Genomic DNA, 27299 nt, shown 5'->3' with positions numbered 1-27299 from the left:
ACAAGGATCCCCCCTCTGTTCCTAGATGGTGTGGGATCACAAAGATGTCTCTCTTCCTCATCCTGCCCTTGCCTAAATTTCCTGGCTATTCCAGGCTCCATTCAACCTCAGGGTGGGAAAAGAAGTCATCCTTCTGCTCCAGAGTTTATGAATTCACTTCATTTTATTTAAAACTGTCTTTGAGTGTGTTCTCACGTCCTCGTAGAAACTGCCCAATGATGCTGGGAAATAAATACTACAAAAAGGGGGCAGAGGCTTCTGCGGGAGCCCAGCCCACTTCAGGCCAAACAAGCCTCTAGTGGGTCCAGATCTTCCTGACTGCTCACCGTGGCCAGTCACAGGGGTCCCCGCCATAAATATTTGATCTCTTCCTGTCATGCCCGCTTCAATGAACAAAACCCTGGGAGCTTAACTGAGGACACACTGAAATATGAACTGATGACTCCTTCCCAGTGGTCAGCTGTGCCCGCCCAGCTCCGACCCAGGCCCCCGCAGCTTGCTCCAGCACAGCGCCCTCCAACTGCTAGCAGCTAGTGTAAAGATACCCATTTCCAAACCAATTCTATGCAAGTTTATTTATTCACCAGCAAAATCAACTACGGAATTAAGAAGTAGTTGCTTCATCTCACTGTCAGCAAGGATCTAAAATGGTGCCACGCCCATTAATAGTGCAGTTACCCCTACAAACAAAATGAACTGCTTTTGTTTTTACAAGTTTCCCTGGAGCAAGACTATGAGCCACCATTGTAACTTAGACACAAAGAACACAGCTGCTGACTCTAAGTACTTTCTATAATGAGAAAGAAAGGAAATTCTTAGGGCTTACCTAGCAAATTCTGCCAGTTGTTTGGGGTCTGAGAGGTCAATGCCAGGTATCCCTCCAGGAGGAAGCTTCTTCCCTGTCATATACTCTGAATAATCAGGAGGGGAGTTCTCTCCAATGATCTGCTCTTCAACCACTGTCTCATGGTCAATATCTTTTTTTTCATCTGAAACACACCATAAGATTGATTATTTTAGCAGAGTAAAAATGTGTATGTGGGCAAATACATTTTAAAACTATGAAAAGTGCTTTCATTAGCAGCTTCTGGAACGGGTGATTTATAGCCGCTAGCCCAATTTCTTAACCACCCAGTCTTTCTCCTCAGTCGCCAGAAATCCTGTTTCTGCCTGAAGGTCACCAAAATCTGCGATGCCAAACCCAACGGCGCCAAACCCAGAGCCAGTGCTCCTTCTCAGCCTGTTAGGAATATTCCCCATTCCTGACTCAGCATTCACCTGCCTGGTTCCACTCCCACTTCTCGAACTGCCTTCTTGTCATGCTTCCTTGCTTCTCCTCCCACCACTTCTCAGAGTTCTGCTTTCTGTCCACCCTACACATTTCCTGTTAACCAGCAACACGGTGACCCTGACTCGAGTCTGATGCCCCAGCCTTCACCCTGCAGCCAGGCTCCTGCCTTCCCCTCCAGCACCTCATTCTCACTGCTCTCTCCTCACTCTTTGCTCCCACTCTGCTGGCCTTTCAGTTCTTCACATGTACTCCCAGCCCTTCACCCTATTCCCATGGCCTGTTCGGAGGCAAGTTCTAATCACAGCAATGTGATTTTTGTCGGCCTCACCCACTAGACAGTAAGCGCCACGAGGACAGGAATCCTTGTTAGTTTTGATCCCCAGGTATCCCCAGAGCCTGGTTCAGTCTGCAGAGAGTTGGCCCTCAATAAATAAACACGTGTTCAAAGAATGTAGGACATCTCTACTTGTATGTCTTATTATCATCACAAATCCAACAGATTAAAAGAAAGGAATACTGACCCCCATAATTAATCTCCTACATCCCAAACACCAAATCCTATTGATTTTTTGGAAGGTCTTCTCCCTTTGTCCCACTGCCATCAAGTTAGTTCTTAGTATCTCAAACCTCAACGACTATCGTTAATTTCTTAATTCATCTTCCCAATTCTATTCTCTGCCACAGTGATCTATAATAAAGGATCAACTGGTACAGAACATGCAGCTGATATATTTTCACGTGGTATGAACCCTTCAGAGGTATAAATTATACTTCAACTTGGCATCCTGGGTCCCTTGCTGCCTGGTTCCAGTTTACACAGCTAGCCTGACCTTCCATTTCTCCTAGGCACAAGCCCTCCATAATGCAACCAGGCTGTGCTCCTCCCAGGTTAACTCACAAGCGCCTGGCAGGAGAGATTCTCTGAGGGGTTGTTGATTCTATCGCTCTGGCCTCAGATTCTTACCTTTTCCTTGAACTCCTACCTTAGTTCTTGATAACAACGCTGACAAACTCTAAATCATGCTGTTTTGAATTTTTATTGTCCTTGCCTCTTACACAAGGGTCAAGTGCCCAGAGGCCCAAACTGGTTGGTCTTCAACCACTGTGGTGCTGAAAGCAGAAAATAAAAATGCTCCAAAGTTTTCATGCTGACTGAAATGTCCTGCTTCTCCATCAAAATGTTTCACAAAAGGCAGTAACAATAGGACTTTCTGAAGTGAAAACTGGCTTGTTCAATTCTTACCTTTCCACCAGTATTAAGAAACAAGACCAAAGGGGCGTCTGGGTGGCTCAGGCAGTTAAGCGTCTGACTCTTGATTTCGTCTTAGGTCATGATCTCAGGGTCGTGAGATCAAGCCCTACATCGGGCTCCAGGCTGAGAGCAGAGTCAGCTTGAGATTCTCTCTCTCCCTCTGCCTCTGCCCCCACCCGGGCACTCTCCCTCTAAAATAAAATCTTAAAACACAAGACCAAAAACCAACCAAACCAAACCCTACAAGTGACATCACTTACTATTAAAAAAATGATGTCTAGCTGTTTATCACCAGGTTCTCTGACATTAGGGTATGAGGGCAAGGTAAAAAGACAGAATGTAGGGGCGTCTGGGGGGCATAGTCAGTTAAGCCTCCGACTCTTGGTTTCAGCTCAGGTCGTGATCTCGGGGTTTAGAGATTGAGCCCAGGCCAGGCTCCGCCCTCAGCATGGAGTCTGCTGGAGATTTTCTCCCTCTGCCCCTCCCCCCCCAAGTAAATAAATAAATCTTTAAAAAAAAAGGCAGAATGTAGGTTCATTTGATTCACGTGGTCATTATCATGTTTAATCAATCGCTCTCAGTGATGAAAAGCACAGAGCAGGATACTTTTAAATGTTAAATGTCTCTCTTCTCCCACTGCTCTTCGTTTTATTTTTTAAAAATTTTATTTTAGGGGCGCCTAAGTGGCTCAGTCGTTAAGCGTCTGCCTTTGGCTCAGGTCATGATCCCAGGGTCCTGGGATCGAGCCCCACATCGGGCTCCCTGCTTGGTGGGGAGTCTCCTTCTCCCTCTCCCACTCCCTGTCTGTGTTCCCTCTCTGTCAAATAAATAAATAAAATCTTTTAAAAAAAAAATTTTTTTTTTATTTTAGGTCATCTCCTACACCCAACGTGGGGCTCAAACTCACGACCCTGAGATCAAGAGTCGCACGCTCCACCAACTGGGCCAGCCAGGCACCTGGGCCCACTCTTCATTTTAGAAAACATTAAACGCCACTGCCAGGAATCAGAGAATGTTTACTGTGCAGGCATTATTTTCATTACTGCGCACATCACCCTGGAAGTGGGCAAATCAGCAAGTTCACTCTTCACAGGAGAAATCTGAGGCCCAGAGAGGCTCTGTAACTTGCTCAGGGCTAACTGGCTAATAGTAAGGGGCAGACGTAAGCGCGGGAAGCCTCGCTCTTGGACCCGGGTCCTTTACTGTTAAGCCCAGCTGCCTCTAGTTTGAAACTAGAATGATCTCAACAACATATCCCGGGTAACCTCTTTACAGATGAAGAAGCCTAAGGAAAACAGAGCTAGATGCACTCATGAAGGACAGGAAAGGTGGTTAATGATCATAAGTTAGAAAGCGAGGACTCGGCACTGTAACCCGACTCTTGTTCTCGGGGCCGCGACAATTCCCTCACTCTCCAGTCTTCCCCTACCACACCGACTTCCAGGTGCTACAGAAACGCACGGGCGGGCAGGGCGGGCAGGGCGGGCAGGGGAGCTATTTTTCCGCACCGACTCGTACTTCTGACAGAAGAACGCTAGCAAGGCTGGGGAGCACGGCTGCTCGGAGGAAACCACAGGACGGGAGTCGCGTCTCCGGTACGCGTGGGCACCATCCGGGAGTAAGGAACCACACCCTCACGCTGTCCAACACACAGTAACTGAGGGCCTCCTACGTGCCTGGCGCTGTTCCAAGGCACCAGAAACAAAACAAAGTCTCTGCCCTCATGGAGCCTTTATTCTAAGTGAGAAAAGCTGTCTTAGTTCGGGCTGCTCTCACAAAAATACCACAGACCGGGGTGGGGGTTAAACAACAGGAATTTATTCCTCACAGTTTTAGAGACTAAGACAATTCAGTTCCTGGTAAAGGCGCTCTTCCTGGCTTGTCAACAGAACCTTCTTGCTGTGCCCTCACATGGTGGAGAGATGGATCATCTCTGTCTCTTCTTTATCTATAAGGGCACTAATCCCACCAGGAGGGCTCCACCCTCATAACCCAATTACTTCCCAAAGGCCCCATTTCAAAATACCATCATGTTGAGGATTGGGACTTTAACTTATGAATTGGGGGGGAGGGGGGACTCAAGTCAAATGAGGAAATGCTTCCTGAGGCTTGAGACTCAGTTCTTTCTTACAACATTCAACAACGCCAAGCACCCAGAGAACAGTCACTAACATCACCAAGAACTACAATACATGTATGGAGTGAGTCTGAGACTGACAAGTTTTACGATCCCCAAGTACAGCCAGCGAGCCGGACCCAGCCTGCCAACCTTCCTCCAACATTTTCACGGTTTCCTTTCTATTTATTTTTTTATTTTGTGTGTGTGTGTCTGGGGGAATCTCAAGCAGGCTCCACGCCCAGCACAGAGCCGATGAGGGGCTAGATCTCATGACCCTGAGATCATGACCTGGGCCGAAATCAAGAGCTGGACACTCAACCGACTAAGCCACCCAGGCGCCCCTCCTTTCTATTGTTTAAAAAATTTCTGGTTAAATAGACATGAACATATTTATCATTTTAACCATCTGTGAATGTGCAATTCAGTGGCATCAAGCATATTCACAATGCTGTGTAACCATCACCACTATCTCTACCTGAGACTTCATCATCCCTAACAGAAACTTGGTACCCATTACACAACTGCCCCCCCTCCCCTGGTAACCTCTTTTCTACTTCCTGTTTCTACGAATTTGCCTATTCTAGGTACCTTTTATAAATGGAATCAAACAGTATTTGTCATTCTGTGTCTGGTGGACTTCACTAAGCATGTTTTCAAGGTCCACTCATGCTGTAGCACGTACAAAATTTCATTCTCTTTCATGGCTGAATAATATTCTTGTATGGACATACCACATTTTGTTTATCCACTCATCTACTGATGGGACACATGAGTTGCTTCCATCTTTTGGCTACTGTGAATAATGCTGTTATGGACAATGGTGTGCACAGACACCACCTATTTTTAGAAATAGTTTTATTGAAACACAGCCATACTTATTTGTTTACGTGTTATCTTTGGCTACTTTCCTGCTACAATGACACTGGAGTTGATCAGGTGCTTTAGGACGGCCTACAAAACCTGAAACATTACTATCTAGCCCTTTACAGAAAAAAGCTTACAGACCTTTTACCTATCTGATGGAATTTTACTTAGAAGATAAGATTTAAACTACAGTGGAGATTTTTCTATGGGAAACAAGGAACAACTTCTGCGAGATTACCCAATAATGGGATTTACTTCCAAAAGAGACAACCACCTGTCTTTAAAACAGGTTAGATTTGAGTTTTATTTTGGAGGAGGACTCCACAAGTCTGGGTAATGAATCAGGTAAGTTGGGGGGGGGGGGAAGGTGGGTGGAAAAGGATGTTAAGTATGCCTTCTAAGTTTCTGGTTTGCATTTCTGGGAGGAGGTCCTGAGCCAAGCTAGAGAATAATGGGGGAAGAGACAACGTGCAGCAGAGGACCTGGAGTTCCGCTTTAATTTGAGGGGTCTGGGAGACACCTAGTGGACAAACCTCAAGGAGGTCCTTGGATATGCAAATGTGGGGACAAAAGAAATCGAGGTTGAAGAACATATATGGGCATCACTGGCACATGGCCTGCATTTAAAGCCAAAAAAATAAATAGTATCTATTGAAAAAAATAGGGGCGCCTGGATGGCTCAGTTGGTTAAGCAACTGCCTTCAGCTCGGGTCATGATCCTGGAGTCTCGGGATCGAGTCCCGCATTGGGCTCCCTGCTCAGCAGGGAGTCTGCTTCTCCCCCTGACCCTCTCATGCTCTATCTCATTCTCTCAAATAAATAAATAAAATTTAAAAAAAGAAAAAAATATAGACAGAGAGAGGGTTCAGGTACACCTCTGAACACCTGGGTAACTCCAACGCAGAGCTAATGAGGAAGACTGCAAAGGAGACTGAAGGGATTATGTCCAGATGCAGGGAGAAAACTAGCTTTGTCTCATGACAACTATACTTAGTGACTTACTAAGTGAAAGTGACACACAGTCGAGGCAGTCTGTCCCGAGTATAGACAATAACCACATGGTCTGTACATAATGTTAAAACCACAATCAAACTGATTAAAGGCAATCTGCTTCTGATGACTACTACACACCTGCACTTTTTTTTTTTTTTTTAAAGATTTTATTTATTTATTTGACAGAGAGAGAGATAGCGAGAGCAGGAACACAAGCAGGGGGAGTGGGAGAGGGAGAAGCAGGCTTCCTGCCGAGCAGGGAGCCCGATGTGGGACTCGATCCCAGGCCTCTGGGATCATGACCTGAGCCGAAGGCAGACGCTTAACGACTGAGCCACCCAGGCGCCCCACACCTGCACTTCTGAACAATGTCTGAGATACAATATTCTTGCCTTAGAAAATCTTTCACTGGGTCTTTCTAGATAATTGCTGTATGCTTTCATAATATATATTTAAACTTCATATTACCATGTTTGTTACTTATTCCTTAATAAACAGTGTAGGACAAGAAAGTTCATTTGGTGAACTCTTTGAAGACCACACAGATATCAAAACAAAAGGGTCATTATTCAACAACACAATGTCAGGAAATAAAACTATATATAGAAAAAAAATCGTATTTTGAAGAAAGCTGCTTGAGAAATGACAAAAGATACTCAGTTTTATGGCTGGAGAAATCAAAGACAATGTTTGCCTCATTCTCTCTTTTTTTTTTTATGTAGGCTCCACATCCAGCATGGAGCCCAATGCAGGGCTTGAACTCACGACCCTGATATCAAGACCTGAGCTGAAGAGTTGGGACGCTCAACCAACTGAGCCACCCAGGTGTCCCACCTCACTTGCACTGAGAACTGGACACATACTAAAGCAACAGATCAAAGAATGTCCATGTCTGATATTTTTTTGGCCATTTAATCTGATTTTTGCAAAAGAAAACCTTTGGAAGTTTTTGCAAATACGAACTTATGATGCTTTAAAAGAGAAATTAATATTTTTATTACATTTACAAGCCATATCTACATGTAAGTTTCCCCTTAGTTCAAAAAATTTTAGTGAAATGTATTATTTTTTTTCTCTTTGTAAAACATGTTGTTCTGATATATATTCAAATAAATAAAATTCTCACTCTCTGCACTGGCCATTATTTTATTCCTTTCCTTTATAATTGCTACTGAAACAGATCTGCTCTGTAGAGGGGGGAAGAAGGTGTTAACTGATCTGCTCTGAATGTCAAATATGTATGCTTACTGGCTGGCAATGGGGTAATATGGAATACACATCTAGGCAAAGCAAGTTCATGAAGCAAAATATCTAGAGCTCCTTTAAAAATTATTACACATACAAAACAATTGTTGCACATACACATGCCTCTCTGGAGTTTTCCTTGAAGGCAGGACTTAGCTAATTCTCTCTCCACTGTTTCAGGGAGAAAGGGTCAATGGCATGAGAAGTTTCACTGCAGTGAGTTTCTACAACCAGCTTAACATTTATGACTGTGATTACCAGAACACAACTGGACAAAAGCAAATTAAAACCAAATTTCAGAATCCCAAGTTGGAAAAAGCTGAGAATATAGGTCACCGACTCAAAGGGGGTAGGGGTAGTGTGGTAGGAGAAAATGTCTTAACGAGAACTTCTGGTCGAATCTGGATCAGGTGATTCCAGTACTCACTAACCCTGGCTAAAGGCAGATGACCTACAACAACCAGACCAAAGTAAAACGGCCTCAGATGGAAGATACGAAAAACAAAATCTAGCCAATACCACCTATAAGTGGGGTACACACTTTGTATTCAAATGATTTGGTGGGCGCCTGGGTGGCTCAGTTGGTTGAGCGACTGCCTTCGGCTCAGGTCATGATCCTGGAGTCCCTGGATCGAGTCCCGCGTCGGGCTCCCTGCTCGGCAGGGAGTCTGCTTCTCCCTCTGACCCTCCCCCCCCTCTCATGTGCTCTCTCTCATTCTCTCTCTCTCAAATAAATAAATAAAATCTTTAAAAAAAAAAAAAAAGTGGTCTGACCTGCCCTCCCCACACCTACCACAGCAGCCCTCCGGCCATGTTCCTCAGCACTGGGAGGAACCTTCCCCTCTGCCCACCTCTCACCCCCACCCCCCCATCCACTCTGCTCTCCAAAGCCCAGACCTCCTTCCTTCAAGAGGCCTTTCGCTCCTGTCACTGAACCTTGCTTGCTTTCTTCGTTTCTTGAAAAAGAGAAGACCACCGGTAAGGCTGAAACCAGAGAAGGCTTTAAATGGCAGCCACTGTGTCTGGGAACACAGGGAGGAACTCACCAGAACACCTTTGTTCCACTTTCCCCACCCTCCTGGGCTCAAGGGGAACAGCAGGTCCCACGCTTTATGGTTGTGAAAGAATGTTCAACTTTTGTTAAAGGAGAGTAAGCATGTAAAGAACATGGAAAATTCTGAGTCGCCTTCAATTAAGTTACATTTTAAGTTTTTGGCTGTTCTAAGACACCACGTGACATTCTGGACACCACACCGGCTGGAATCTGTACACTGTGACTCAGTGGTCCTCTTCATATATAAGCAGTTTACCTAAGAATTCAGTCCTCAGAAAAGCTTGATTTCCCTACAAGTTTTTCTCATCTTGGCTAGAATCAGTCATCAATAGTATGCTTTCTTTTTTTATCTCAACTGCCAGGAAGCTCATGAGAGTTGACCCTCATGCTTCCTTTTTTTCTGTGATCCTGATTTTCTTTTTTCACCGATTCACATATTTATTCATCTACTTACTTACTTATATGGGTTGGCTAGATCTTGTTCACCCACACCTTTCATCTTAGGCCGTCAGCTCTTTGGTCTGACCTTTCTAGGTGACTTATGGCAAAAACATCGTCGACTCACCACTGCCATCACCCAAACCTTCACAGGGGAAAGGGGGAGGAGAGCTAACTACTTGAGATTCATTGCTAAGCAACAGGCAGAAATCAGTCATAGGCTGTTTCCACGTTTCCCCACTAAGAGAGACCTTAAGACGAGATAATATCATTCACTGAGTACCTGCTTCATGCTGGCAACTGTCCTATTCCTCAACGCAAACAAAACCTCAAAGACACTAACCCCATGTGTTTGGTTTAAGAAATAAGCCTCAGAAATGCCAAGTCATGTATCTGAAGAAGCGCATTTAAGTGGCAGATCTAGGATTTGAAACTAGGATTGACTGTGTAGTCCATGCCTTTCCTATAAAGGGAACACTCCTGCACATCCTCTTTTCACCCTTCATACTTTTCACCTATGCGGTCAGAGAGGAGGATGAATGTATTCTGGTCTCTAGGCCATGATTCTGCCTTACTGCATAATTTCCATGTGCTCATTCACTCGGTTACAGACCGAGAATCTTCTATATGCCTAGTGCCATCCTAAGGCTGGGGGGTTACAGGCCCAAAACTTATTCTCTAGAGGAAGCAGAAAGAAGCAGGTTAAAAGAAAAAAAGCAAGATAATTTCAGACACTGCTACAAAGAGAATAAAACAGGGTCAGGAGCCAGAGTGAGAGTGGAAGACCAGGGAAGGCCTCCTGAGAGCAGAGATGTGAACAACAAGGCAGCACAAGAATGAACATCTGGGGTCACCGCACTAGAGGCAGAGGTAAGAGCAAAGAAACAAGCTCAAGGAATGGAAAGAGGGCTGGTGAGGCTGGTGCACAAAGGGAGTGGAGGTAGGAAGGAGAAAGAGGAAAGGAACGCAGGGGCCAAATCAAGTGTGGCCTCGTGATAAGGAGTTTGGATTTTACTGAATGTGATGAGACATCTGCAGGATGTGTGTGTATGTGAAAACACAAAACACAGTATTTGCCATTTTAAATCTACAGTTCAGTGACGTTAAGTAACAACACATTGTTGTGTTAGAGGGATTTTTAAGCAGAGGAGTGAAGCTATCTGATAGAAGCCTCAGAAAATTCAGGAAGGTACAGAGAGTGTGTGCCTAGATCCCCAGACATGAAATCCAGAAGTCTGTATGTAGTCCTTGTTACGAATCTATAAAAATCGGGGCGCCTGGGTGGCTCAGTCGGTTAACTATCCGACTCCTCGTTTCCGCTCAGGTCATGATCTTGGGGTCATGAGATCTAGCCCCGCATCAGGCTCTGCGATCAGCACAGAGTCGGTTTCAGATTCTCTCTCCCTCTGCCCTCTGTCCCTCCACCCCCCCAACACACACTCATGCTTTCTCTAAAATAAATAAATCTTAAGAAAAAAGGAATCTATGGGGCGCCTGGGTGGCTCAGTCGTTAAGCGTCTGCCTTCAGCTCAGGTCGTGATCCCGGGGTCCTGGGATCGAGCCCCGCGTCGGGCTCCCTGCTCAGCGGGAGGCCTGCTTCTCCCTCTCCCACTCCCCCTGCTTGTATTCCCTCTCTAGCTGTCTCTCTGTGTCAAATAAATAAAATCTTAAAAAAAAAAAAAGAATCTATAACATCTATTTAATACAGGAACCATGTATTAGCATAAACTATAAGTGAGTTACCAACAAAGTAAGAAATTAAAAGCCAACTGTCAATTTGGAGAAGCAGCAGCTTCTCTCCCTCAAAGTTTCTGGGTGCCTAGGAGCTAGAAGACAAAAGGAAAAGAAGGAAAGAGGATTGAGTTGAGAACTGCCAAAAGAGAAAGACACTTCGGGGTGTTTTCAAGAGTGTGATCACCTGTGAAATACTAGAAATTCTACTGAAGTCTGTGACTCTCCTAGAAGAAACAGGGTCCGGGCTCCAACGGAACAGTCTCCAGCACAGCCAGGGCGGCCTCCTTCCCTTCTCACTTCTTATATTTAAGGGAGATCATTTACACAAGAAAAAAAGTCCTTCACAACCATTTACATCGTCTTCATGTTTAATCCTATCTGAGACCACCAAAGGCATCGAATAGTTATTAAGAATTTTACTCCAGAGTTCGTAATACCTCATTCACCAGGTCACGTTAAAATTTAAGAGTTCTGGGGGCGCCTGGGTGGCTCAGTCGTTAAGCGTCTGCCTTCGGCTCAGGTCACGATCCCACTCTGGGATCGAGTCCCACATCGGGCTCCCTGCTCCGCGGGAAGCTTGCTTCTCCCTCTGCCGCTCCCTGCCACTCTGCCTGCTTGTGATTCCTCTCTCTCTCTCTCTGTGTCAAATAAATAAATAAAATCTTTAAAAAAAAAAAAAAATTTAAGAGTTCTGCTTTAAGAAAGTGAGTACTGCTTCCTACCGTCATGTAGGAGTTCGGGAAGGAGCAGAATTTTTCTAAAGGAAGTCATTTTACAAAGAAACCAAGGTCAGAAGTTAAGATATTCCAAAGCAAGAGACTTTGGTCAGTGCCCTCTAAAGTGGAAATTTGATGCTGTTGCTAATATGATTCCCAGAAACCACTGGGCTTGCTGTTATTGATAATTAATCACGAAATTAAACAGAATGGGACCCACTAACACAAGGCACTTGGGAATGGGAAACGGTTCTCTCACGTACTGTAATTAGGTCCACCACACATAGGAAAGTACAAACTCACACGGTACAGTCAACTAACTTCCACATCTTCCTGATATTCTGCTAACAGTAATGAAATTAATGTTATTGTCAACCTCCAAGTAGCATTTCAGATGCCGAATTTTACAAATACAAGGTTTGAATGTTTACCCAACAATATTAGAGAATACAACCCACTGGTAAATATTCAGATTTAAAAATTTTAACAAGTTTTCACTTTCATGTACTCCTCCTATGGGAAGAAAAGCAGAGTTCACAGAATGGTCCCCTGGGAAGAGGAGATCAGGAGTTAACAAAGGAATGCAGATCTTAAGAAATGTTCCTTCTAATAACTGTTTTTTGCTAATAACCTGTTACAGGCCCCTAAACTTCTCAGCCTTAAAACAAACCCACCTTACTAAGCAGACTTCAACAACAACAACAAAAAAACCAGGAAGCCTTTGGTAAATAAACACCCAGGAGTCTAGCATACATTTTTAAAGTTATTATTTTATTTCTTCTCTTTCAAAGCCTAAAATGCTAGTTGTAGGTAAGGTCACCAGTCCTGACCTTTTCCTAATAGGGATTTTTCCTTTCCCACCAGGGGGAGTCAGCTGTTGCCGGTGGGAGGAAGAGGAGAGGTGAACAACCTGGAGCGGAGAGTCTGACAGCACAGAGGCTGGATCAGCAAGCCCACTTCCAGAACTACGGGGTCAGGAATCAGAATCTATGACTTAGAGTGCCCCATGTAGGTCACAGGCTTGACAAGATCACTTTGGGGAAGGGGGTGCGTCTGTGGCTTGGCTCCGTGGGAATTTCTGTGCATGGCATCTCTAGTTAAGGACAAACAGGTAAAGGAGGAGGAGGTGGAAAACCCACAGAGGAGTGGCAAATGGTCAGGACTAGTAACTTTTAGCAAACTTGAACTTTCTGAATATAAAGAACTGAGAAACAAATACTTTTCAACCTTCTTTCACTTTACTGATCTTAGTATCAATGGTTTTCTGGTCTTAGATGCTTTGCTCAATCCATCATAAAGCACTTCTATATTTGGTCTAACAAAGATAAGTAAAATACCAACAGCCTTGAGTGAAGGTCACAATTTCTAAATACCTGAAACCTCAAATTTTAAAGCCTTCTTAGGTTTCTCTCAAAACTAAATGTTTTAGGGGTACCTGGGTCAGTTAGGCATCCATTTGACTCTTGATTTCAGCTCAGGTCATGATCTCAGGGTTGTGAGATCGAGCCACAGATCAAGCCCTCCTTGCTCAGAGAGGAGTCTGCTTGAGAGTCTCTCCCTCTCCCTCTACTTCCCCCCCCCGCCACAGGTGGGGGAACTCTCCCCCCCTCAAATGAATAAATAAAGTTTTTAAAAAGCCCTAAATGTTTTAAATACTCAGCTTTTATCATGAGCTTCCCTACTTCGCCATGACTAAGTGGTTTACAGTAAGCTCTATAAGATAGGATGTCACTCCTATACAATACTGATGACAATCTAGGGAAAGATATACATATGAGACTGTGCCCTACATCTGGCCACATGGAAATGTTCATTAATCACATGCCAGGAAAAAAACCAAAAGTAAACGGGGGCCTTAAAACAGTGGATTACGCATGTTAAAGACACAACTGAAGTGTGATGAAATACCGCAACATGCTCAGCCTCACTGAGCCTTCATCTTCTCATGTGCAAAAACAAGCAGGTCTTGGGCGCCTGGGTGGCTCAGTCGTTAAGCGTCTGCCTTCGGCTCAGGTCATGATCCCAGGGTCCTGGGATCGAGCCCCACATCGGGCTCCCTGCTCCGCGGGAAGCCTGCTTCTCCCTCTCCCACTCCCCCTGCTTGTATTCCCTCTCTTGCTATCTCTCCTTCTCTCTATCAAAGAATGAGTAAAATCTTTAAAAAAAAAAAAAAAAAAAAAAACAAGCAGGTCTTGCTCCAGTACCTACGCTACGGAATCTTACTCAGCCTTAAAAAGGAATAAAGTACACTCAACAATGTGGATGAACCTTGAACCCAGGCTAAGCCAGACACACAAGACCACAGACTGTTACGATTCCATTTAAATGAAATGGCTGGAATGGGCAAATCCAGAGAAACACAAAGTAGATCAGTGGTGGCCAGGGGCTGGAGGGAGAGGGGAAATGGGTAGTGTCTGCTCACGGGTATGGGGTTTCTTTTTGAGATGATGAAAATGTTGCGGAATTAGCTAGCGGTGATGGCCACACAACCTGGTGAATACAGCAGAAGCCACTGAACTGCGCCCATGTGAATTACATCAGTTAAAAAAGGGGAAAGAAAAAAGCAGATCTCCAAGGACCATTCCAGGTCTAAAGCTACTCTGGTATAGAACCACTAGATTTCCTTTGCCGTTATTCCATCAAAGAGATGCCAATCACACAGACTGCTGTGACTCTGGGGGCAATTAGAACAAGACGGCACACAAGCAAAAGAAACCCATAAAATCCAAAGATTTGGTTTCCACAAACATGCTGGCTCCCACTAAGTTTTTTTTTAGCCAGGGGTACTAACAAGTAACTGGAGCCCTGAGAATACCCTGTGCACAATTTTTTTTATAAGAACTTCAGGTAACTAAGCTTAGACTTAGGCAAAAAGATCACCTCGCAGCTCATTCCCATCCAAAGGACTGTTCTGGTGAAACCACCGTGGCGTTCAAACTCTTCTTCCTGGGATCAGACGAGACTGAGTCTGTGAAAGCACTGACATATTGCCTACTGCAGTCCACACACACACTGAGAAATTCAGCTTAACAATTAACCTGCTTTGATTTCTTCACCTATTATCAATTATCTCCTTATTTCAGTTCCTAAGATTCCACTATATTCAGAATTTGAACTTGGGGTGTGCACAGTTAATCACAAACTATTTAGCTTCTCTTTGCTAACAGTTCCAAACCACAAGGACAAGGAAGGGGGACAGGATAGTTCACCACAAAACATGTCTGAGGAAACAGGCCTTACTATGTTATTGCCATCAAATATTTATAACTACCTTTAGGCACAGAGTACTCTGTAATGCACCAGGCAACTAACTCAGCAAAGAAATGGGCATTAAAATAACCCCAAACTGTGCAACTCTGTAAGCAGCCACTTGCACAGGGGAAATAATGACTTTTAAATGCTGACTTAATTGTAAATTAACTCCCATTAGTCAGGCCCCTCAGACCTCCGCCCCTGACTGGCTGACTTGATACACATCACTTCATCAAGTAAAGCCTCCATTACCAAATTTTCTTGAAGAAGTAAGCGAGCAATTTGGTAAGATCAAATACAGAATATATAAAACACCCTGGTTTTCTAAATTTCTATAAAACCAACATGTCCTCACCATGAGAAAAAGTAAATTTAGTTTTACAGTTAACGTATCTTTCTATCAATATCTAATTTCAGATGGGATCATGAATTCAGCAAAACTCAACAATAACCGATTCACCCCTCTCTTAATTCTGCATGTTAATGAAAAGACATGATTTTTGGTTCCAACACGATCAGTGTGCATGCTACCAAATCTACAGAAGGTACTCTGATAACCATTAAGTAAGTAAGTAGACAGGTTTCATTTAATTCAAACTCAAACTCCTCAGACTTCCACAAGGCACTATGAAATCCAGAACAGCAGCGCCCCTTAACACTTGCTATTAAATTGTGGCAGCAACTCGGCTCCCTTTGCTCAGCTGAGTCCTAGATCCGTCCAACAACGTCAGTTACCTCGTCAGAGGCTTCCAGTATGGAACCAGACCAGCCTTCCAGTCCAGCCTTTTCACGTGCTACTTCATCTGTTCATCTCAATCGTTACAGTCCTTCAATACTCAAGGGTCATCGCACTTTGAGGCTCCATCCTGACAACTGATGAAACAGCCTTACCGCAACGGGGGGCGGGGGGGGGGGATTCTGCAACTTAAACTTAGAACTAAGTGTAATCATCACAAGTACTAGATTAACTAGCCACGGCAAGTCACTCTCAAGTCTGTTTATTAGGCTGACAATTTAACTAGATAGCATGTGAATAATGTAACAGGACAGTGACATGAAAGAAACAGCTTTCCACAGTTATAAAGTAAAAAAAGGGAAAACTGAAACACGCAGGTAAGTCCCTTTTGCCCTATTTTCTCTGGCTTTCTAGAATCTTTCTCTTCACAGGAAAAGTTGGGTCGCCTACTATCCACTAAAAAGCGAGCAAAGACTTAAAATGCTCCATTTTATTAATTTAGTGACAAACGTCCCCAGCGGTGCAGCCAACCGACCTATCTGCAGACACACAAACACTTAAGAAAAAGAAACCTCCCCAAACGCGAAGGGTTAAGAACCACCTACAAAACCTCGCGGACCCTCTCTCCGACGTGCCGCGGGGGGGTGGGGGGGACCGAGGCGAGGACCTCGCCGGCAGCGCGGTGACAGGCCCTGGTGGCGCGGAGCCCGCACACGCGAGCCCTACGTGCCGTCCAAGTCCCGCCCCACCGAGGCGAGCGCGGGGAGCGCGGCCGCGGGCAGGGTCCGGCCTGCGCGCCGGGCGTGGGAGCGGAAGGCGCCTCTCGGGAGCAGCTGAGGGTCTGGGGAAGGGGGCGGAGCGGGGGCACGGGTGCGCCCCCCGCGACAGCAGGAGCGGGGGCGGCGGCGAGCTGCCCGCCCGGGCGCGAGGTCCGCACAGCCCCGCCGCCGGCCCGCCCCGCGCGCCCCCCGGGCCTCGCGCGGAGCCAGCCGGGCGGGGGCGGCGGACAACGGGCCGGCGGCCGTCCGTTGGCCCGAGCGCGCCCCGCCCCGCCGCGCCGCCCCGCCCCGCGCCGCGCGGCCGCCCCGCCCGGGGAAACTACGCCATTGCGGCCTAGCGGGCGGCGCCGCGCCTCCCGCCGCCATCTTCGGCCCGCCGGCCCGCCGCCCGCCGCCCCCGCCGCGGCCCGCCATCTTTTGGGGCCGCCATACTTGCCCTGCGAAGAAGATGGCGGCGCCCATCACACACATAAAACATGGCTTCCCTTCAAAACAAAAACATCCCGGGGGCCGGCGCGCGCCGGCGCTCACCTGAGGACCACATGGTGACCGAGAACTCGCCCTCCAGGGTCTTGATCTGCACCTGCTTCTGCTCCCACTTCTTGTTGCCCGCGTCCGCGCCGCCCGCCGCCCCGGCCCCGCCGCCGAGGTAGCCCTTCTTGCCGCTCTTCTTGCCGCCGCCCTTCTTGACGCGGCCGCCGCCCGACGACGACGAGCCGCCGCCGCCGCTCTTGCCGGCCGCCGCCACGGTGACCAGCGTCTGCTCGATGTAGTCGTCGTCGCCGCCGGCCGGCGCGGGCACCGGGATGAGGATCTGGTCCTCGAAGCCGTCCTCGGCGCGCAGCCCGTCCGAGTCGTCGCCGCCCACCACCTCCTCGCGCGTCTGCACCAGGATCACCTCCTGGTGGTGGTGCACCTGGGTCGGGTCGTCGGTGACGAGCGGCTGCAGCGCGATCATGGGCGGGTGGTGGTGGTGGTGGTGGTGGTGGTGGCCCGCGTGCCCGTGGCCGCCCCCGCCGCCGTGGTCGCCGCCGCCGCCGTCCTCGTCGTCGTCGTCCTCCTCCTCCTCCTCGCCCACCACCGTGGTCTCGATGGTCTCCACTGGGATGGTCTCCACCTCGATCTCGTGCAGCTCCACGATCTCGGCCGGCATCTCCGAGCCGTCCGTGGCGATGTAGAGGGTGTCGCCCGAGGCCATGGCTGAGGGTTCCGCCGCCACGGCCGCGGCGGCCTCGGCTCCGGGGCTACGGGCGGGCGGGCGAGGAGGCGGCCGGCCGTGGGGAAGGAAGGCAGAGGGAGGAAGGCGGCGGGCGGGAGGGGGGAGAGGGGGCGGGCGGCGGGGGGAAGGGGCGGGCGCGGCGGCGGCGGCGGCGGGCTTCCCCGCCTCCTCGCCTCGGTGCGCCCCGCGCTCGCTCGGCCGCTGCTCGCCCCGGCGCCCCGCCTCGCCGCGCCTCGGCCACCCGCTCTGGCCGCGCCTCCTCCCGCCCTCCGGGCCGGCGCTCCGCTTCCCCCTTCCTCCTGCGCCTCCGCCTCCTTCCACACAAATACCAACTCCTCACCCCGAGCCCAGATCTCGCCGCCGCCGCCGCCGCCACACTCCGCTCAGGCTCGGCCTCGCGAGACTTCCGCGCTGGCCTCGGCCCGCCCCGCCTCGCTCCCACTCGCCCGCTGGCCCTCTCGCTCCTCCTCCTCTGCCAATCGATCTGCCCGTTCGCCACCGCGGCCCCGCCCACTCACCCGGGCTCCTCCCGGATTGGGGTCGACGGGGCGGCCCCCGCGCGCGCTGGCTGGCCGCGGCGCGTGACGTCAGCGCGCCGCCGCCGCCGCCGCCGCGAGTCGCGTGGCTCCCGCCCTCCGCGGTGCCACAGCAGCGAAATCCGCCGCCCCGGGCCCGGGCCACACTCGGGAGCGGGGCGTCGCCGCTGCAGCCGCCGCCTCGGGAGCCGGTGAGCGGTGCGCGGCCCCCGGCGCCGCGGGGGAGGGGTCCTGCGGGGCAGGGCGGGGCCGGCCGCGCGCGGGGTTTCGGCCGGCGATCGGCCCGGGGGCCGCGCGGGGGAGCGGGCGGCCCGCGCGGGGCGGCCCCGGCGCCCAATAAAGTCTGCTTTGACGAGAAACGCCTGTGCTTCCTTTTTCGCGTCGGGCGGCGTTTGCTCGTGGCGCCTGGCTCCGGGCGGGCGATGGCGGCGGTGAGTGTGGAAGGCCAGGCGAACAAAGGCGGGCGGGCCGCAGAGGAGCATGTCCGCGGGCCGCCGCGGGCCCGCATCGCGCCGCGAGCGCCCGTCCCCGCGCCGCGGCGGGCCCGGGGGCCGAGTTCAGGTGGGCCGCGCCGGGCGGCCGGGGCGGGGCGGGGCGGCCGAGCGGAAGCGGCGCGCGGAGCCCCCAGGTCCACCGTTGGGAGGATGTCCGTTATCCTTTTGTGACCCGCGGAAACCCGAGACGGGGCCGTTGGGTGCCCGCTTCCCTGTAGAGCTTGGAACCCCAGGGCGCCTGCCGCTCGTCGTGTGGCTCGGCTCCTTATGGCTTTCTAGAATTTCCTTCGGAGCTTCTCTTTCTTCGCTCTCCAGCCAATCAGTGTTTCCCTTGACCACCGTCTTCACCTATTTCTCACTTTCGTAGACACTCCTCCTTGTGCCCACCAGGCTTTGCATTGGTCTCATCCTTGAGAGCTCCACGGTGTACCCGCTGTGTTCTCCATTACACCTGCCCTGCAACAGAGCCCGGATTTTTCCGGGCGCGAATTGACGGCAAGTTAAGCCTTCCCGAATCTGAATAGCTAGCTATGTTGCAGCGAGGTGATTTGACCTTACTCAGCTTTTTGGTCCCCCTGACAGTTGGTTTAAAGCAATAAAAATAAAGACTCCCTGGTTTTTAAGAAAATCTTGGAAAACTGAAATTCTGGGAAGGCGTTATCTCTGTTGTACTCGTTTGGCCGGTTTAACGCCGTGTGAATTCCTTGAGCTCTTGGAAGAGTGTTCCTGCAGTTGAAGCCCATGATTATTCTGGACTGTGATCCATTAATCTTAGGTCGAACTTGCTAAACAAGCGGGTGTCTTTCATAACGTGTTAGAGAAAAGATGATGCATTCTGATTAAAAAGTGACTTGATCAATTTAGTTCTTATTTCTAAATGCCGTTTAACTTGACTTTTGAGAATTTTAGTGTAAGGAGTGAAAAATTAGATCATTTTCTCTTTGAATTTGAGTTTCAAAACCTGAGTAATTCCCCTTGGAGTGCTGCACCCACACAGTTTGGCAAAGTCAAATCTGTTGAAATAAGTCATTTCTGGCTTCATAGCTTATAAATTGTGCATAAATATTTCACAAGTGAAAACCAGTTGTGGGAGAATTTTTTTATGTGGCTTAATTTCACTTTCCCCACTCTCCAGTAATTGATGGGAAAATGTCTAAGTAGTTGATATTTACCCACAGATACAAGAGAAATGGTGGGGGTGTACCTGCTTAGGTAGCCTAGCTCCTAGGTGGTAGATCTGTAGATGTTCACCATCAAGTGGAGAAAGCTGGGAAGGGTGGCAGGTGTGACACAGCATTAAGATGTTCCTAAGTGCTGTCCCAGCACCTGCTCCACGAATAGCTTTTAAGGATTTATTTTAGAGAGAGGGAGCAAGTGTCGGGCGGGGAGGGGCTGAGGGAGAGAGAATCTCAAGCAGGCCCCTCCACGCCCCATCCCCCCAACCCTGAGATCACCACTGAGCGGAAACCAAGAGTCAGGCATTTAATCGACAGCCACCCAGGCACCCCTCCAGGAATAGCTTTTTAAAACTTGCCCCAGAGCAGGGGCGCCTGGGTGGCTCAGTCAGTTAAGCGTCCCACTCTTGATTTTGGGCTCAGGGTCGTGAGATTGAGCTCCAAGTCGGGTTCTTCGCTGGGCTTGCTTGCTTGAGATTCTTTCTCTCCGTCTCCCCCTCCTTTGCCACCCCTACTCACACTCTCCCTCTCCCTAAAACAACAAAACTTGCCCCAGAGCAGGTGACCTGTTAACATAGGCCTTGAGTTTTCTGTGGTGGGAGGTATTCTTACCTTCAGCTCTTTAGCTATGAAGGATGGTGTGACTAGATGTGCAAAGATGGTACGCTGCATTGGCTCTAGCCTGCTTGCACTTGCTACTAAAGGTGAAAATCAATTTAAAAAGACAGGTTAAATTGCCACTTCAGAGCCTTGGGACTCTAAAAGTAGGGATAATTTTACTGCTTTTACTCTTCGGTTTGGGCAGAATGAGCCCATTCAGCCAATGAGCGTTCCCTCTGAATGTCTGGAGTCCGTTTTTAATAGGACAAACAATTAACATTTATTTAAGCTGGTATTTCTTACACCAGCGTTTGGGTGCTTTTACCCTTCTAACTATGAGGGCAAAGATCATGGCTGTGTCCATCTACAGCTGAGTGCCTTGCACATGGAATGATTGTTTGCTTTTTTTGATTCATCAAAAAATGAAGTTGAAAGTACCATGACAGGAGTTGTGTGTGATAGCGTTTGACCATTTCAAGTGTCTCAAAGGCTCTGACTTTGCACAAGGCTTCCAGGCTACCACAGAGATGAATGTCAACAACTGCGGAAAAAACCAGAATATCGGAAGAATCCTAAAAGTCATGCAAAGTTTTCTCAGAGCAGGAGAGAAGTCCGAGCTCACTAATGGCTGAGATGTGGTGACAGATACCGTACATGGAATGTGCCCCTTGGCCACTTGATCAGGATGGTAGCAGGACAAAGATGTGGACTGTTGGCCACAACTCTTGAAGTCTCCTGCCTCCCTCATTTTCCTAGTGGTTTCTTTCCCAAAACCTCCATTAAATGCTCAAACTCAGTTTTTATTAAAGAGTGCGTGGTTTAGGGACACACGTGGAAAGGGCGAAGTTCAGGAGTGAGCGGAAGAATAAAGGATGTGAGTTAGCAGATGCTGGTATTTCTCCCCTTTTCAGACGATGTCTTATTTATGGATTATAAGGAGGCTAGCTGTTAGATCTCATTGTACCTTATGTGTATCTCTGACAGATTGGGAATGATTCAGGTAATGAACTCATGACGCTGAATAATTTCCCTTACCACAAATGAATGTAGCTTCTTTGTGAAATGAAATTGCTTTTGGTTAGTTCTAATGTTTATTCCTTGCAAGGTTATCTCCAGTAGGTAGTTAGTGCTTTCTGCTTGAGTGGCAGGATGAAGAATGTTAGAGCTGTGGGCAATTTTTTGCATTTTGCCCCCAGGGAAAGCAGCTGAGGGAGCCACTCAAAGTCACAAGGTCACGTTGCCGGGTCTGGTAGAGCTAGGATCTGCATTTTGGGGTGGGATGGGGGGGAGCTTGAATGCTGTTCCAATTTAGGTCCATGCTGAGTTTCCAATAAAATCTTTGGGAAAATGAGGTTGAAATTTCCTGCTTGTTCATCTAAATTAGTTATGCCTAGTTTGTATTAATACAGGTCAAATGAAATACTATAGGTGTTTACCTGTTGTCTTAATCATCTAAACTGTAGTTCTTCTCGGTTGTGGGATCTGTGAAATCTGGGCTATTAAAAGGATACTCCTCTCTCCATGATGCGTATGTTAGATTTGGAGTTTCGTTGTGGTAAGATACCGTAAGGACGTGTCTCTTTTTTTTCTTTTTTTAAGATTTTATTTATTTATTTGAGAGAGAGAGCACATGAGAGGGTGGAGGGTCAGAGGGAGAAGCAGACTCCCTGCTGAGCAGGGAGCCCGATGTGGGACTCGATCCCGGGACTCCAGGATCATGACCTGAGCCGAAGGCAGTGGCTCAACCAACTGAGCCACCCAGGCGCCCAGAACGTGTCTCTTAAGCTAACATTTATGTAACATTTTATGTCCTTTTATAAGATCTTCGGCAAATTCTCTTCCTGAGGTCAAGTGGGTTATTTCAGTGAATGGATCTGGTTACTACCCATAACTCTAAGGAGAGTTGTAGTCTTCAGTAATAAATTAGCCTAGCTGTGGGGCGCCTGGGTGGCTCAGTCGTTAAGCATCTGCCTTCGGCTCAGGTCGTGATCCCAGGGCTCTGGGATCGAGCCCCACATCGGGCTCCCTGCACCACCGGGAAGCCTGCTTCTCCCTCTCCTACTCCCCCTGCTTGTGTTCCCTCTCTCGCTGTCTCTCTCTGTCAAATAAATAAATAAAATCTTTTAAAAAATAAAATAAATTAGCCTAGCTGTCCTCTACTTTGCTGGTCGAATGGCCCTTCAAAGAGAGGCTAAATCGACTTCTTTGCGTTGCAGTTACTCCTCCCACCTGCCCAGCCAGGCACATGCAGTGTATGCACCTGAACAGAATGAGGAGGCATTTCTCTCTCAGTCCTTGGTGACTTTCACAGCATAGGCGCTGCATTTGGGTGCGTGAGGCAGGTTAGTGTGGTGGAACGGAACAGCTTACAAGAACTGGGGAGTTAGGTGGGCCTTGCTGAGAGTGGGGGGGATACCAGCCTCCCTGATGGGTTTTCTCTGTAAAAAGGAGTGACCTGGGGAGTTCGGTGAGTCTGGCTGGTCATTCCCCTTGCCGAGTGCCCCGAGGACACAGCCGTGAGCAGGATGACACACTTGTGTTCATGGAGCCTGCGATCTGGAGAGGATAGGTCGTGAACGGGTGGCTTACAGATATGTGCCATGATTCTGGTTTTGTGAAGTCCTAGGAAGAAGAGGAGAGGTGGTGACACTGTCAGGTAAAGGCCTTCCTGAGTAAGGGACAGCTCGGCTGGGACTCACAGGCTGAAGGAACCAGAAAGTGCCTGGCCCAGCACTTGGCTGCATACCAGCCTTTTTGTCTTTTATGTTAATTTCTATGTGACGAAGGAGTAGATAAAATAAATCAGTGACAAATTTGTAAATATTGGGGCAAGCCCATAAGGCTCATTTTTAGCCTTGGAAATTCAAATTAACAGATTCATCCACTGGAAGTGCTGTTGGGGTTGGCTACGGTTTTCTCACTCATACTTAGTTCCTAACAGCATGTCCTCTTTTGTCTTGTTGTTTTTTATAAGCCATTCCCCATTCAGAATTCACACTTGAACTTGGGGATTAAGAGCGGAAATCGTTTGGAATTCCAGGCCTTGCAAGATAGACCAAATGCAAAACCCATGGGTGGGAAGGGCAGACGAGTCACCAGAGCTTCAGTCTGGGTCCCCATGGTGCCGTTTATTATCCGTGTAACATCAGCAAAGGCTCGTAACCTATAAACCCTCCATTTCCGGAGCTATAAACAGGCCTAATAATGCCAGTCTTCGGGCGTTATGGGAGTACATGGTCATGGTGAGTAACATGCCCAGCTGGGGTGTGTAGGGTGCTTGTACTCTTCAGGACCAGTTATATTTTCTTCCTCCCCTTGTCCTTCCTAGATTGAGCCAGCTCCTGCCACTCGTCGGACTTCGCGGGCTTGTGCTTTGCATTCAGGCACGGCTGGCTTTACGGCTGAGGCTTATAGACAGGACCCAGCGCTCCCTTGGTTTCTTAAACTAGATGAAAAATCACACACTAGCCAGACTTTTTTTTTTTTTTAAAGAGATTTGCCATATCTGTGGTAAGTATTTAATCTCTGTGAGCTAGATGGATTACTGTCTATTAAAAGTAGAATAAACAGCTTGCTTTTGTGTTTTCCGAGTCAATCAGAACTGTTTCTCCACATTGGAGCTCCCTTTGGAAGGGTCTATACTGAGACCCAGCTGCTGGTATCTTACTGCTCACTTTTCTTGTGACACGGGTGCTTTGCCTGGTTGGGGGGAGGGGTGGTAAACCCAAGGGGACTTAGCGGGGCGTTGTGATGGTGGGGTTCAGCAGCTGCCACAGAAACAGCAACCTGAGGTGGGGTCAGGGAAGAGGGAGGCTGTTGGTCTCTCCTCCGTGTGCCAGTGAACCACATTCTCGTGTAGAGTTAACCACCTGACTTCCTTGGCACACTTTGGTGCATGGTTCTTTCCTCCCTTTGGTCACGAACAGTTTTGAACTTGGGATTTAAAGGATGGGGGTAGGCCGGAAGGACTATCCTCTCTACACCGTGCCATCCTAATACTACCCGAGGAATGGGTTGGGAGTGTCCTTGCACTGTTCTGTTCAAATGGCATTGTCCTTGTGGCAAGAACGCAGTCATGGATCACCTGCATCTTTTCCTAGTTGATGTCTTGACCAAATCCTTCCAAAGGCAGTGCTCGCCCTGACATGGTATGAGGCTAATGCCGTTCCAGACACCGCTCTCTACGATCTCCTCACCTGCTCCTGTGTTCATTGATGATCTGGCGCTTAATCTACACTCTTCCTCTCGAACCCAAGCCACGCCAGCCCTTAGCTGACTTGAGTCACCGGCACTCGGGTCTGTATTTTGGTCTCTGCAATTCCATTACCTCATTCCCCCCCTTCAGCTGCCATATCCCGATCCTTGTCGTGCCGAAGAGCAGCACCACGTCTGGAATCTCAAACCCCCGATGCCCTGTCCTTTCCGACTCCCCCTTCTCTCCCATTGACCGTTTACTTCAGCCTCAGACCTTGCATTTTCTTTTTTTTTTTCTTTTTAAAGATTTTATTTATTTATTTGACAGAGAGAGACCAGCGAGAGAGGGAACACAAGCAGGGGGAGGGGGGGAGGGAGAAGCAGGCTTCCCGCAGAGCAGGGAGCCCGATGCGGGGCTCGATCCCAGGACCCTGGGATCATGACCTGAGCCGAAGGCAGACGCTTAACGACTGAGCCACCCAGGCGCCCCAGACCTTGCATTTTCTGATCCCTCCTTTCTTTCCCAGACTGGAAATCCGTGGCTAATTACCAGCATCTTCAGCATCCTGTCCTGTCTGATAAAACTTCAACCCTTGGATCAACCCACTCTTGTCTCTATACTTCTGGAATCCTGGGGCCCGCTGGAGGGAACACCACTCACGTAGGTAGACTTTTGCCGTAACTTACGGTGTCCGGCCTCAGCTGTGCATTTAATGTCACTTGACAAGTCTTCTTGCTTGTCCTAACTCCACCTCCCTCCATCACTGTGTTCAGCAAATTCTCTAAATTACTTTCCTCAAAGTCCTTAAGAAATGTGCTTGTGTCCATCCCCCCCCCCCATAGCCTCCTACTGGAGGAAAATTGGAGGGATCCAGATTGGTTTGTCCAGGTGCCAGCTGTCCTCTTGTAGCCGCCTCCCCTGCAGGCCGGCCCCCTCCACCCTTCGACCCTGCAGCACTGCTGGCTGAGCCCCCTGCTCCACCTGTGCTCTGCTCCCCGCCCCCGCTCCCCCAGGCCCCTCTGCCACTGCTGTCTTCACTCCGGACTCTACTCATTGGATTGCATCTCTTCTGGTCTTTAAAAACGAGGCTTTCTCAGGGCGCCTGGGTGGCTCAGTCGTTGGGTGTCTGCCTTCGCTCAGGTCATGGTCCCAGGGTCCTGGGATCGAGCCCCGCATCATCATCAGGCTCCGTGCTCAGCAGGAAGCCTGCTTCTCCCTCTCCCACTCCCCCTGCTTGTGTTCCCTCTTTCGCTGTGTCTCTGTCAAATAAATAAATAAAATATTTTGAAATAAATAAATAATAAATAAAAACGAGGCTCTCTCTAGCCATTGCCTCTCTCCTTCTGCTCCCGGCTAGGTGTCCCGAGCCCATCTGCCTTTCCAGCCTTGACTTGGTCCGTGGCTCCCGGCAGTCTACCGGCCGCCCCATCGCCGGCCAAACGGAGGAAGGCTTGCTGACCTCGCCCCCTCACCTGCTCTTGCCCCTGGCACCAGCGGTTGCTGTGTCCCCGGACCCCCCATGGTGGCCGTCCTCGCCCTCTGCTTGGTCTCCATCTTCTCGCTCATGACTTCTCTTCCTCCTGCCGCTCTCCTGGTTCTGCGTGCTCCCCTGGGTCACCAGATCCCCACGTGTGGCTCCCGACGGCCCCCCGCGCACCGACCCCTGCGTGCTGGCTGTACTCAGCTCCGCGTCTATCCTGGATTCACCCCAGAGCGCCGTCGCCCCACTGTTCCAGACTCCGTGGCCCGTGGCCCCTGGGACACCCCGCCTGCTGCCCCGTGTCTCCGTCTGCACCAGCCCTGCCCTCCGGCACTTTCCTCTCGCCAGCACACCCCTTGCTCAGGCCCGAATTTGGGAATTCATCTTGGACTCCTCCCTCTCCCTCATCCCCCATGTGTAGCCACCAGCTCCTAATGAGTTGATGCAGATATTTTTCAAAACCAACTTCTCTCCGTTCCTGCTCCTGCCGTCCTCGAGTAGGCTGTGGCCCTCTGTCACCTACGCGTTAGCCAACCAGCCGCTCCACCCGCTGCCAGTCCCCCTTCTAACCTGCAGATGGGCGCACATCGCTCCCTTGCTGCAAACTTCTCAGGGCTCCGGGAGCCTTGGGACCGACCATCCTCGCAAGGCGTTCCTGACCCTGCGGCCTCTTTTTCTAGCCTTCACACCACCTGCAGACATGTGCACCGTGCTAGCTCAAACCTCGTTTCCAGACTGTTCCTTTTCCTCTGCCCAAAACGTCCTTTCCTACCTCCTCCAACTTCACTCGTCTTCCAAAGCTGCTCAGGTGACCTCTCTGGGAAGCTTTCTTTGGAAGGGTATTTCCATAGTTACCATTGTTCCCACATTATAATGAAAGTGGCTGTTACCAGCTCTGCTTTCCCACAAAATCGGACATTCTCTGAGGGCAGGGATGGTGTGTGGCTTGCCTCTTGTTCCTGGAGGGAATCAGAGCCAGCCCAGTGGAGGACACGTGGTGGGCCTGTCTGAGCAGACGTACCTGGTGCTGCTCCCTTGCCCCCCGCCCCCTGTCCTCCTGCATGTGGAATCAAGTCCAGAACCTTAGCTGGGTTTTAAGGTAGCATGGCATAGCAAAAGAAAAAGAG

General features: G+C 49.1%; 2 protein-coding genes across 8 annotated transcripts in view; one reads left to right on the top strand and one right to left on the bottom strand.

Annotated features, from left to right (window-relative positions):
* YY1 (YY1 transcription factor) overlaps positions 1 to 17671 on the bottom strand; it is a 28483-nt gene extending 10812 nt beyond the window's left edge. The window contains exons 1-2 of the mRNA XM_036100045.2: positions 17005 to 17671; positions 827 to 989 (exon numbers count right to left, since the gene is read on the bottom strand). Of these exons, the coding sequence (XP_035955938.2) occupies positions 827 to 989; positions 17005 to 17671 (830 nt within the window). The remainder of the gene's footprint in view (positions 1 to 826; positions 990 to 17004) is intronic.
* The window catches only part of LOC144378888 (uncharacterized), a 13708-nt gene continuing 4078 nt past the window's right edge, over positions 17670 to 27299 (top strand). For 3 of the 7 annotated variants that reach the window (XR_013440828.1, XR_013440829.1, XR_013440827.1), the window contains exons 1-2: positions 17670 to 18659; positions 25219 to 25352. Coding sequence is in view for 3 of the 7 variants with exons in the window: in XM_078054219.1 (XP_077910345.1) it covers positions 17670 to 18659; positions 25219 to 25352; positions 26050 to 26260 (1335 nt within the window). In the remaining 4 variants the exon portion in view is untranslated. Of the gene's footprint in view, positions 18660 to 24015; positions 24794 to 25218; positions 25353 to 25705; positions 25970 to 26049; positions 26721 to 27299 lie in introns of those variants that run through there. The other 4 variants (XM_078054221.1, XM_078054219.1, XM_078054220.1 and 1 more) reach the window with 4 other exon arrangements.

Source organism: Halichoerus grypus, chromosome 8, assembly GCF_964656455.1.
Source record: "Halichoerus grypus chromosome 8, mHalGry1.hap1.1, whole genome shotgun sequence".
Taxonomy (NCBI): Eukaryota; Metazoa; Chordata; class Mammalia; order Carnivora; family Phocidae; genus Halichoerus; species Halichoerus grypus.
Note: the sequence above shows the minus strand (reverse complement) of the source record. Positions and strands in the feature narration are given on the sequence as shown.